Source organism: Solanum pennellii, chromosome 4, assembly GCF_001406875.1.
Source record: "Solanum pennellii chromosome 4, SPENNV200".
NCBI classification, from domain to species: domain Eukaryota; kingdom Viridiplantae; phylum Streptophyta; class Magnoliopsida; order Solanales; family Solanaceae; genus Solanum; species Solanum pennellii.
Genome location: NC_028640.1, coordinates 3,459,600 through 3,471,191, shown reverse-complemented (window position 1 = coordinate 3,471,191; position 11,592 = coordinate 3,459,600). Strand labels below are relative to the sequence as shown.

At 33.8% G+C, this 11,592-nt stretch overlaps 2 protein-coding genes across 4 annotated transcripts in view; both read right to left on the bottom strand.

Moving 5' to 3' along the window:
* LOC107018274 overlaps positions 1-3,341 on the bottom strand; it is an 8,539-nt gene extending 5,198 nt beyond the window's left edge. The window contains exons 1-2 of the mRNA XM_015218711.2: positions 3,179-3,341; positions 256-538 (exon numbers count right to left, since the gene is read on the bottom strand). Coding sequence (XP_015074197.1) covers positions 256-524 — 269 coding nt within the window. The 5' untranslated portion in view covers positions 525-538; positions 3,179-3,341. The remainder of the gene's footprint in view (positions 1-255; positions 539-3,178) is intronic.
* Positions 3,342-4,659: 1,318 nt separating this feature from the next.
* Positions 4,660-10,596, bottom strand: LOC107015676 (probable low-specificity L-threonine aldolase 1). 3 transcript variants are annotated; one of them, XM_015216007.2, is made up of 11 exons: positions 10,499-10,596; positions 9,831-9,892; positions 8,177-8,629; positions 7,650-7,761; positions 7,082-7,132; positions 6,793-6,864; positions 6,588-6,720; positions 6,454-6,512; positions 5,702-5,802; positions 5,034-5,100; positions 4,660-4,947 (listed from the first exon to the last, which is right to left on the bottom strand). In XM_015216007.2, the coding sequence occupies exons 3-11, from the start codon at positions 8,617-8,619 to the stop codon at positions 4,906-4,908; spliced, it is 1,080 nt and encodes a 359-aa protein (XP_015071493.1). In that variant the 5' UTR covers positions 8,620-8,629; positions 9,831-9,892; positions 10,499-10,596; the 3' UTR covers positions 4,660-4,905. The 3 variants fall into 3 exon arrangements, with proteins under 3 accessions (XP_015071493.1, XP_015071494.1, XP_015071495.1); XM_015216008.2 differs by lacking the exon at positions 10,499-10,596 and adding an exon at positions 10,010-10,142; XM_015216009.2 differs by lacking the exon at positions 10,499-10,596 and adding an exon at positions 10,332-10,458 and having other exon boundaries at positions 4,747-4,947.
* Between the last annotated feature and the right edge of the window lie 996 nt (positions 10,597-11,592).

Here is an 11,592-nt window from a genome sequence, read left to right as displayed (position 1 = left end):
CCCCCCCCCCCACATCTCCAAGAGTTAAAACATTTACAAACAATCCTCTACATTCAGATTTATTTGCCCAGAAAATTCATTCCTGAGTCAATCCACCAAGAGATCAAGTAAGCAAAAATTCAAACAAGTACATAGTTTACTAGTGAAGACAAATAGAACAAAAAGTGGTCATCATGACCCACATTATTCATTTCAAAGAAGAAAGAAGGCCAGAAGTTATCAAATGATATATCCTTAAATGGTTGAAGCACTTACAGCCTGTGCTCCAAATATTCATCAGGCTTGTACTCCTTTAAACTGCCTCTGCTTCTTTTCCTTCCCCTCTCAATGTGAAACCTTGTTGGGAATTCCACATTACAACACTCTCCAATGATAAAGGCATCAACTCGATCATAATGAATAAGGGCAACATCATCATGACGTTCTTCAGTTCCGAATTTGGTCCAACTCAAATCAGATGCTGAGAAGTCTTCACCAGGCGGATCTTGCACGGCAAGATCAGGAATGGACTCAACTATCTCCATCTTCTAAATATATTCTGAATAATTAGCAAGGCAAGTTACTAAAGCAGTCAAACTAGCAACAGACAATCAACTTCGAGAAGGAAATCAATTTAAAAAAAGATAGCAGGTGCCTAGCTGCCTCCATTGGCCTACATAATCTGCATGCATTTTCATTTGAAAGCACCAGACTCAATAACTTCCAGAGGTTCGAGAAGGAGAAGAAAACATTTCAATTATCTACACCTCAAATTCCCGACTATGTTGGGGTCTGCTAATAGGTGAATATGACATAAGTGGTTAGAATTCATAACTTTAAGCAGACAAACATAAACAGACAGAAGGCAACATAGCATCCCCCATCCTAAATATATAATAAAACATGGGAAAGTGACTTAACAATAGAGGTGAATGAAAAGAGGGCTGGGAAAATCTTGATTTGATTTTGCTCAAAAGTAAGATTTTCCAGCAGCTTAATCAACCGACAAATCCACATAAACTTGCCTTAATATGAAGCTGAACCTCTTTATAGGTATTACACTTTCAATAAGTACAATAGACTTCACAAAATTAGTCGCTAAGGTATATGATGAAGGCTAGAACTAGATGATAACAAGCATCAGAGGTAAAACAAATAGAAAGACATGTATTTGGACAATTATAGACACTAAAAACAATATTATATCGACGAAAATGTAGCTCAAGCTGGAAGATTGATGGCAGTTTTAGCATTACATCAGGTCATCAACAGTTCAAATTCTCTTGAAATCTTGACAAATGACCAACAATAAGATATGATAAGAAAAGCATGACCTGAGCCCCTGGCATTGGAAGGAGAAGAAAACGGTTAGAAAGGCAAAATCTTTTGGCTCCTAAAACGCAAGAGGTTGTCACCGTCAGTTAAGTTGAAGAAACTGAAAATGACAGTGTCGACCTTTCGGTGCTTCTCCACATCGGATTCTCAGCCCCTCCTTCCTTCCCCAGTCCAAACTAAATCAATCAACTACCCTCAATCCCAAATTAGCAAAGGTCCACTACATGAATCCTCTAATTTATTCAGCACTATCCAAACCATTTCATTCCAATACCAATTAATTTATCTTTTAGGGAAAACTAGGCCTTCAACAAATTAGAGGGGAAATGGTTATCAAATGACTAGGTCAAAATAGGTAAAACATATCTGCTGCCACCTAGCCCAAAAATTTATATGATGAGTAATATTGAAACAAGAGGTGAAAAGAAAACAGAGTATTTACATACAGCAAAGGGGAGAAAAAAACAGAACAAAAAGAACAAAAACTGACAGAAATGTTCATGGCAACATTTGGTTTGCATACAAGTGAAAAAAGAGCAAATACAATCACAACTGCAAGATATCTATCAACATGTCAAATTACACCTCAATCCCGAATATTCGTAAAGATCAACTACATGAAGACTCTCTACCCATCCCATTTTATTCAGTATTTAAAAGGATTCATCATACTTACACTATTTTTACGTTGACACCTACTGCAACATCCCGGAACCGAATCTATTTAGCAAACTAACTCAAATAGACAGAGTTCAGAACAAAAAACAATGTTCTAAAAAACAATATTTACAGTTTACAACCAAAGGAGAGTATCTACATACAGCAAAAACCCCACAAAAATATCTTAATTCGTCTTCACCAAGTCACCACAAAAAGAAGAAGAAAAATATAGAAAGAACAAGGAAACTGACCCAGAAAATGTTAAGGGCAACATTAGGGACAATTCGTTTTAGCATACAGCCAAAAACAGAACAAAATAACAAATCACAACAATCAACCAATGAACCACAATCAAACCCCAAACCCCCAAAAATTAGTTAAAATCAGCTTACACAAAGCCCTCTGTACCTATTCCATTTTATTCAGTATTTAAAATGATTCATTAAACTTGCACTAATTTTCACGCTGAACATCTACTGCAACATCTCAGGACTGACTCAATTTCGCAAAAATAGCTAACATGGCAAGAGTTCAGAACAAAAAAACAATGAGCCTAACTCATGGCCAAAAGCGGATAGCCCAAGCCACCCTTTTTCATCCGATGTGAGACTCTTCAACACCCACCTCACGCCCCGGCTGAACATCTAGTGCATGGGTAATTTAATCAAGGACCCATCATCGGTAAACAATAATTGCGATTGGTCCTGTTCTAATACTAGGCGCAAGGTCCAACGTTCTAAAAAAGCAATATTTATATACAGCAGATACACCACAAAAAGAAACATATTTGAGCTCCACCCAGGCACCAAAATTGAACCTTTTCAACAAAACAAGAGGAAATTAACACATAAAATGCTGAAACCAACATAAAGAACAATCCATTTCAGCATACAGCCAAAAAAACACAACAAAATCAACAAACAAACAACAATTAAACCTTTAACCCCCAGCCCCCACCCCCCAACCCCCACAAATTAGCTAAAATCAGCTACATGAAACCACCAAACTCATTCCATTTTAATCAGTATATTCAAAAGGGTTCACTATACTTTCACTAATTTTTACGCTGAACAACTATTCATCATCCTGGGACAGACCCTTTTAGCAAAACCAACTCACATAGCCAGAGTTCATAACATAAAAACAAAAAAAAAACAATGATATTTAACATTAAAGAACTAAAAAAGATTGTATTTTTACTGACCCCAGAAGAAGAATTCTTGTTCTTGTGGTGAAGTAAGCAAATTATTAGAGTATTAAAGATTCTTTCTTCTTCTTTTTTGCGTGTGAAAGGAGTAATAGAGATGAAGGCGCAGCAGCAGCGGCAGCAGAAATGTAGAGAAGGGGTTTTGCTAATTATTCATTTTTTTTCTTATTTATTTATCATTTTTTTTGAATTTTAAAAGGGGATAAATTTTAACTCTATAAAAATATGATTCACTAAATTTATTGAATTTGGATGAGTTGATCATTTATATTAACTTAAATAATTTTGGTTTGTTTCATTCTAACATAATTAAAAATCGGATTGATTTAGAGACTCAAAAATTTTTAACAAAATATTTTAATAGTATTTGATTGATTTGATATCTTATATATAATAATAATGATAAAGAAAGAAACTTTTAGATATTACGCAAATTATAAAAAAAAATATTAAAAAAAGACTGAATTTAGGTTAATTAATCTTAGGCCCAGAATTTGACGTTCAAGGTTTGTCGATGAAGTATCAAGTTTTAGATTTTATTGTTTAAGGTTTTCAAGATTATAAGGTTATTCATTTTCGAGGTCATTGCATGTAATTTCGTAATTGTGATATGACTTACTCTCTTCGTCCACTATTATTTGTCATATTTTCATTTTTAGAATCAAAACTATATAAACTTTGTCTATCAGTTTACAATATATTTTTTCATTATATTGATATACAAAAATTGCAATGTATAATACTTTTCGTATAGTTATTGTATATCTAATTTTTTGATTTAAAATATCGAATTAATATAATATAATTTAACTTTAAAAATTAGTCAAATTGACTTTTAAAAAGCGTAACATGACAAATAAAAATGAACGAATGAAGTATTATTTAGCCAATTTCGATTCAATATATTTCAATAATAACCATAAGTTGCTTATTTTGTTTATCATTACTAAACATAGATATGCAAGCACACTTTTATTGGTTATTAAAATACAATATAATAATCATTTGATTGCCCTCACATAGTTTGATTGAAATAGAATTTAATTTGAATGTCTAAACGAAATATCCTTATAGGCTTGAACCTAGCTATAATGGTTGAAAATTATAAAATTTAATCACCATAAAATTACCTTCAAATCAAATGTTGTGAGATTGAAGTTGAGAATCATTTTTATTAGACTAAGGTAATTGTGATTTAAAATCAGGGCAACTGGCGAAATCAAAAATTTCATAAAAGGTATCCAGAATAGCAGCTTGTTATGTTAAGGATGTCCAAAATATGTTATTTAATCATTTCAGGTATAATTTTACTTATATATATACTATTTTTTTCCGATCCGACGAAGGGTGGACAACCTTACCACAATGTGGCTACGCCACTGCTTGCTGACTAGGGTTTACAACTAAATTCAGTCCATCAAAACCCCATAACATAAGAAAGTCACACAATCACTGGTATTGGATGTATCGTTAGGTTGTACCGAGTAGTTTCCGAGATGCCACATCAGCATTGCTCCATTCATTTCTTACTAAATCATTAGGACAAACTAGTCCAACAACAAACATATGAAGAATAAACAAAGTCTTTTGATCATTAAAAGGACATGAAATGAGAAGTTTAAAGATTGACTAAAATTTGAAAATGAAACTGGTCTCTCTCTCCCATGTAAACATTTGGAACAGTTTCTAACAGAAAGAGATCATGTCTGAAACCGTTTATCCGGTTACTTGTCACCATTTTCTTCAGCCACTCCTGCTAAAGCTCGCTGCAGATATTTCACGAGAGAAAATGTAAGCGAAGAGTGGGTGATCATTTGTGAACGTAGATGCTTCGACTTATCTAACTTCTTACCTGAATGCAAGACACTGCATAGTGTACATCACTTTCTGAAATCTGGTGGTGTAGAACAAATCTGACTCTGCAATGGAATTGGCATACATTTCTAAGTCTCGGAAGGTTTATTACGAGCTCTAGGATACCAATATTTGGAGTTCTTGCATTTTTCCATAAATAAGTCGATTAAAGGAGAATAGACAGCCAAATCTTCTGAAACATATCAAAACTAGGGGCAAAAAACATTGTAGCGTTGTCGATCTTCTATCTTACCAACAAATGCAAGTTTGAGCACTACTAGCAGATTTTGAGTTGAAAAACCAGTTAAGGCGCTACAAGTGCCTATCATTAAATGCTAATAATGTCAATTATACACTATATTGCACGGATTCTTCAAAAAAGTCAGCGGAGGCATGTCAAATCCTCCAAAAGTAGTGTTTGTTTCAACATCATTTTTGAAACATCAACTATACAAAACATTGTCATCAAGAAAGGAAAAGATATTTAATGCATCAACATCTCGTGCAACTACAAATGTGATAATTCAAGTGTTTGTACCTCTTGAACATGCATGTTATGTAATTTCTCACTACTTGAACTCTAAACGAGCTTAGCTGCATAAACACTCAAGGGAAACGCGCAACTGTGCTTAGATGGAGATTTGAAGAACAAAAAGGCAAGCGTACCTCAGTGGGCCTTCTGGTAGTATAAGTAAACCATATTGTTCCAATGTCTTGACCAACTCTGCTTCACTGATCCTTGACCCCTTCAGTATATCGCAATATACCTGATGATAACAAAAGGAATCGTAAGGAACTGAAAGAAAATTTTACATTGGTATGGGGGTTTCCCTCTGTGGACTACTAGAGAGGAGAGATTCCTTCCAGAGGATAGACATCCCTCTCCAGAAGCCAAAATTTCCTTCTTGCAATTCGATCTAAGCTTTATGGAGGTTGTTTTTCGAATGTAAAAGAGTTAATGGAACATGATAATTGGCTCATGAGAAGTTCTGTATCGCTGGATTGATCTATTCTTTAGGGGATTAAGTCTGAACTCCGATGGGCTACGAGCAAGGTGAGGTAGTTGTCTATGAGGAGAGGGGGTTAGACGGGCTGGCTTAATAATCAATGTCAGAGCAGTAATGGTTCAAGGGCAGCCCGGTGCACTAAAGCTTCCACTATGCATGGGGTTCAGGAAGGGGAGGACGACAAAGGTACATCATACGCAGCCTTACCCCGCTTTCTACAAGAGGCTGTTTCCATGGCTTGAATCAGCCTCTTGCAGAAATGCCGGGTTCAGTCAGAATCTTGGTAATGGTTCATCTAACTGAATTGCACATATTTCCGGAAACACGTATCAGCTGTTAAGAAACTCAAAAGTAAGCATCATCTTTTAAATTAAAAGAAAATTAAGCATCATTTCTGATGAGTCAACTTACAATGTTGGTCTCTACAGTGGCAACATCAACTTTAAGCCCTTTGATTTTGTTAAGTTCCGCTGAGAAGTAAATGGTAATCATTAGACAAATGAAAAGAGTTGGTTAATAATCTTATCAAATGGAGAAAACATTACCAGCCAAAATCTTAGCCTTTCTGTGATCTCCTTCCAGCTTAACAAGATTCTCTTGTAAAGCGGTAAAAGCAGCAGCGCAAAGGACTCCAATTTGCCTCATTCCACCGCCTAGAGTCTTCCTCAGGATTTTGGCCTAAAAACCGAAGGAAACAATGAGCTATGTGGCAAGGAACAAATAATTTTTTTTATGCAAAAGCATACATACCCTGGCAATGAAGCTCTTCGAACCAACAATCACAGATCCAACTGGAGCACCAAGACCTTTTGATAAGCATACCTGCACAGACTCTTAAATGAGCAGAAATTCGGGAAAAATACACTAAAAACCTTGTCATACATTACAAGCTAAACATAAAACATCTCTTTGTTTCTCCTTTAATATACCATGTTATGAATAAAATGTATTTGTTTCGTTACTCAATAAGTGGATCAGAAACAACTAGAGACAATAAAGAGAAAGGGTAATCTAGATTTTTGGGGATAATATCACTTACCGAAACTGAATCAGCTGCCTGTACAAGCCTATGAACAGGCACTCCAAGTGCCTAAATGACAGATTAACCCAGTTAATCAGAATGAACATAAAATAAAGAAGGCATACAGAAAGACAAAAGTAGAAGCCCTTAAAAGTAATTATGGAGAACTCTACATTTAGACTCCTATAAAACTCAAAATTCCATGAAGTCATATGTCCATATAAAAGAACCGATGACTATTAAATCTGTCAAAAGACAAAGCAGACACTTAAGCTATTGTGCACAAATATGCGTCTAGAATAAAAATGTGCACCTAGCTATGTTGCACATTCGTCATTTATTTGAATCCAATATTTATCATTTTAACCTATCTTAGTTCAAATTTAGCTCTTTATTTATCTTTCAAGTCCCATGAGATCTCAATTCACAAAGGTGCTACTTGTTTCATATAGCATTATAAGCATATACTTTATAGAAACTACTGATAATCACTCTAATTTGAAAATCTATCCAAATCAAGGTAGCATTATTGACAGACTCCAAAAAAAAGGTTGTTTTCTAACAAGTCAAAAAATTGTGTACTCACAACTGATGCATTGAATATACGAGCTCCATCAATGTGGAGCTTCAGACCATACTTCTTTGCTAGCTCTCCAACTTTGTCTGTGTACTCCGCAGAAAGGCATCTGCCCCCTGAGCTGCACTCATAGAGTGTTGTTGGTTAAGAACTTGCATTATAAAGAGAGACAATACTCAAAACTGACTAAAGCAATGTGAAGAAAAAGATCTATATAAAATTTAAACATGGTTTATAGCTAATGTTTGCTAGGAGTCTTTAAAACTTGCTAGAGATTTATGCCAATTAACATGTACAGAACTTCTAATGCAAGAGACACTAGTGATTTTATAAATATTGGACTAATATGGGCTTAAACAAAGTGACATGGTCGGTGAAGATTCATATTACTGAAGCATAGTTGTTGTTGTATGGTCGACAATATACTAAATATATACAGCTCTAACAAAAACTAGCACAAATCCAATAGCATTACCAGATAATGCATCATTATGAGGGTTGCCATAAAAAGAGTTAATGGTGAGAGAATTTCTTACTGAGCTTGCGAATTCTCCAAGCAGATCAGCCTAGTGGTTGGGTAACATATTTCAAAGCTAGGATCTCGAATCGCAGCTTCAATCAGATCAAGATCCATCGTACCATCTTCATTGTTCTTCACTGTCCTTGGATGAACACCTCCAAGGGTGGAAATGCCTCCATTTTCATAAATATGGATATGGGAATAGTCACCGAGAATAATCTCACTGCCCCTGATTTGGCAATGAGTCAGCACACTGATAAGGTTACCCATAGTGCCAGAAGGAACAAATAATCCTGCTTCCTTGCCCGTTATCCTTGCCATCTCTGCTTCAAGGCGTTGGGCTGTTGGATCATAACCTAAGACATCATCATCCACTTCAGCATTCGCCATTGCGTTCCGCATGGCTTCAGTTGGTCTAGTGACGGTGTCTGAGCGAAGATCCACAGTTCTTACCACCATCTTCACTGAACTAGAAAACAGAAACAAACAACATGTCCCATATAAGTTAACAATTTCATTCTTGAATGGCCACCCGTCTAGCTTTTAATATGCCCATGTAAGAAAAATAAAACAAATTGCAAACAGCTTTTTCAGCAGCAAAACATCGACATCCGACAAAAAAGACTATTAGCTGGAATTTCAGGAAACAGACCTATAGGCTCTCAAACAATATGGTGGATGAACTACGTCACCAATTAACAAAAAGAGAGTTTTATCACTCACTATGCAATAAGTAAACCTGTCTCAAGAAGAAATTTGTTTACAAATGGTAAAGGAATTAGTAGCAGAGCCACCCTCATTCGAGGAGTGACACTAGACACCCCTTTGCTGGAAAATCCTGGCTTTGCCACCGAAAAGAATATTCTACAACCAACTGTCACTCACTAAGCCTCAATACCAAACTAATTGGAGTTGGCTAAAATCGTCTACAAACTAGATAAACTGGAAATGCTCATTCTTTCTGGATTAGTGTGGAAGCACACCCCTAATATTCTTTAAATTCCCACACACAAAAAAGTCTCTCTGGTAACTAAATAAATAAACCATGTTGGTGTGAGTAACCTTCTCTGAGATTAGCAAGATAAAACTAAGTTTCATTCTCTTACAAAAAAGAAAAAGAAAGATAAATGATGTATACAGTTAGGTCACACCATCAATATGCGCATTTAACTCAAATCCTTAAGTTAAAGAATAGAGAGCCCAAAATCTTACAAGAATATGTGACATTATATATTAGTACTCCCTCGATTGCAAAGTAAGTGTCGATTTTCCCTTTTCGAGGGTCAAATTGACTAATCTTCGAAGCTAAATTAGATTTAATCAACTCAATATAGGGTCTATCAGAAACAATGTCTCTATGGACTCTATCTACCCTCCCCACATTCCACTTGCGGGATTACATTGTGTATATTTTTAAAATTAAAATTTTGATATTCAGATACTATATGAAAACAATCATCAGTTGCAATTCTAACGAAAATAAGAACATTTTAAAATGTCGGTCAATGTTCACATAGTTTGAATCTCGAAAAGAGAAAAATGCCAGATAATTTGAGACGGATGGAGGTAGTATTACATTTCAAAACCCTTTCAGATACTCAGAACATTATACAGGCCTAACACAAACATAAATGCTAAAAGGAAATAGAGATATGGAAAAAAGTTCATACTTTATAAGCTTCTCTTCTCTGATTCTTCAATTCAAGCAATGCTAGAGAGACAATTCACTCAACTGCAAACCAAATTCCACAAGTTAATCCCCACAACAAAAACATCAAATCCTTTCAACAAACAAGAAAATCACATACAAAGAAGCATAAAAAACCCAAAATCAACAAAAGAAAACTACTTTTTTTTTTCACTTCCCAACTCAATGGGTGTCAGTCTTCTAAGCCACTAATTTCAAGAATCAAAGAGAAATAGCACTACTACACATACATACAAACAATTACTAACAAAGCCCAGTTATCAAGATTTGGAATTTTGCATAAAAATTCAATCTTTTTCCTAGAAAAACAAACCCCACAACCCCAACAATCACAAAAAGCTGAAAACTTTAAAGATACCAAATTTTGGACTGATTACATATACAGTGATACAAAACAAAACAAAAAAGGAAAAAACAGTGAAACAGAAGTACAATCACATGAACAAAAAACATCATCAAACACCTGTTAGGTCTGAGTATGAGACAGCAAATAAGCACATTTAATTACATGCATGCAAATTTATTTTAATTTTTTGGATTTTATCAAAGATTTTGTTGCTAAACAAAACTTCAAGATTTTGTCACTGAAGAAATATAGTAAGTTTATAGCTTTTTTCAGTTTTGGTTTACCTTAAATTTTATGAATTGGCTGTTCCTCTTTGTTAGTAATGTATTTTTTTTTTCTCTCCACTTATTTCGTATTTATAGTTGTTCATTTTGATTTTGTCTCTTAAGAACTCCTAGGTATATCGGATAACAAATCTCGAGATTAATTTTTATTAAAAAAAATATTTTATATTTTAATTGGGATAAAATTAGAAAATTGATATTATAATAAATTTAATTATGTCTCGTGATTACAGTTTGTATATTAAAGGGTTTGTAGTAGCAGCTTAAGTTGTCTCGTTTGTATAATTCACGGGTGAATTTATATAATTTCACGTACTATTGTATAATTAAGTTGTTTCTATATAAACTCAAAATAACGAGTTTATATAAATACAAACGTCTGAATTTTAAACGGCTATACAACGTATATTATACAAAATTTCATACACAAAATTTATACATATTATATTATACAAATTCTGAATTATATAAACGTGTGGATTATATAAACTCAAAAATTCAACTCATGTAATTACCATTGAATGTTAATCACAGGTGGTAATTAACTAAAACTATAGATATAATGACTAATTAACTAATATATGTTCGATATACATGTTTAATTATACAAGGTATACACCGCCTGCTAGTATAGATAATCAAATAGGACATGATCGATATGTCTACCTGACAGCTTTCCCTTTATTCAGTTATTTTTTCTTCATTTTAATTTGTTTGTTTTATTTTTTTATTTTTATATATATTGAAAATTTAATATGTTAAAAAAATTCAAAAAATTAATCTAATTGTGTTAAATTAAATGAAACAAAATAAGTATTATAAATCTCAATAATTAACAACATTTGGTTGACTTTTGAAATTATAGTTGTGCTACATACATTGGAACAAGAGAAGTAACACAAACATTAGATAAAAAGTACTAATAAATTACAATTGATTAACAACTTAAAATGTTTAAAAATCATATTAAAATTTAATTGATTCTCTAATTCTATCCATGTCACATAAAGTGAGATAAAAAAATAATAAATATTAAACCCACGTGAGATAAAAAAATAATAAATATTGAACCCATGCTTACACCGATACTTGTA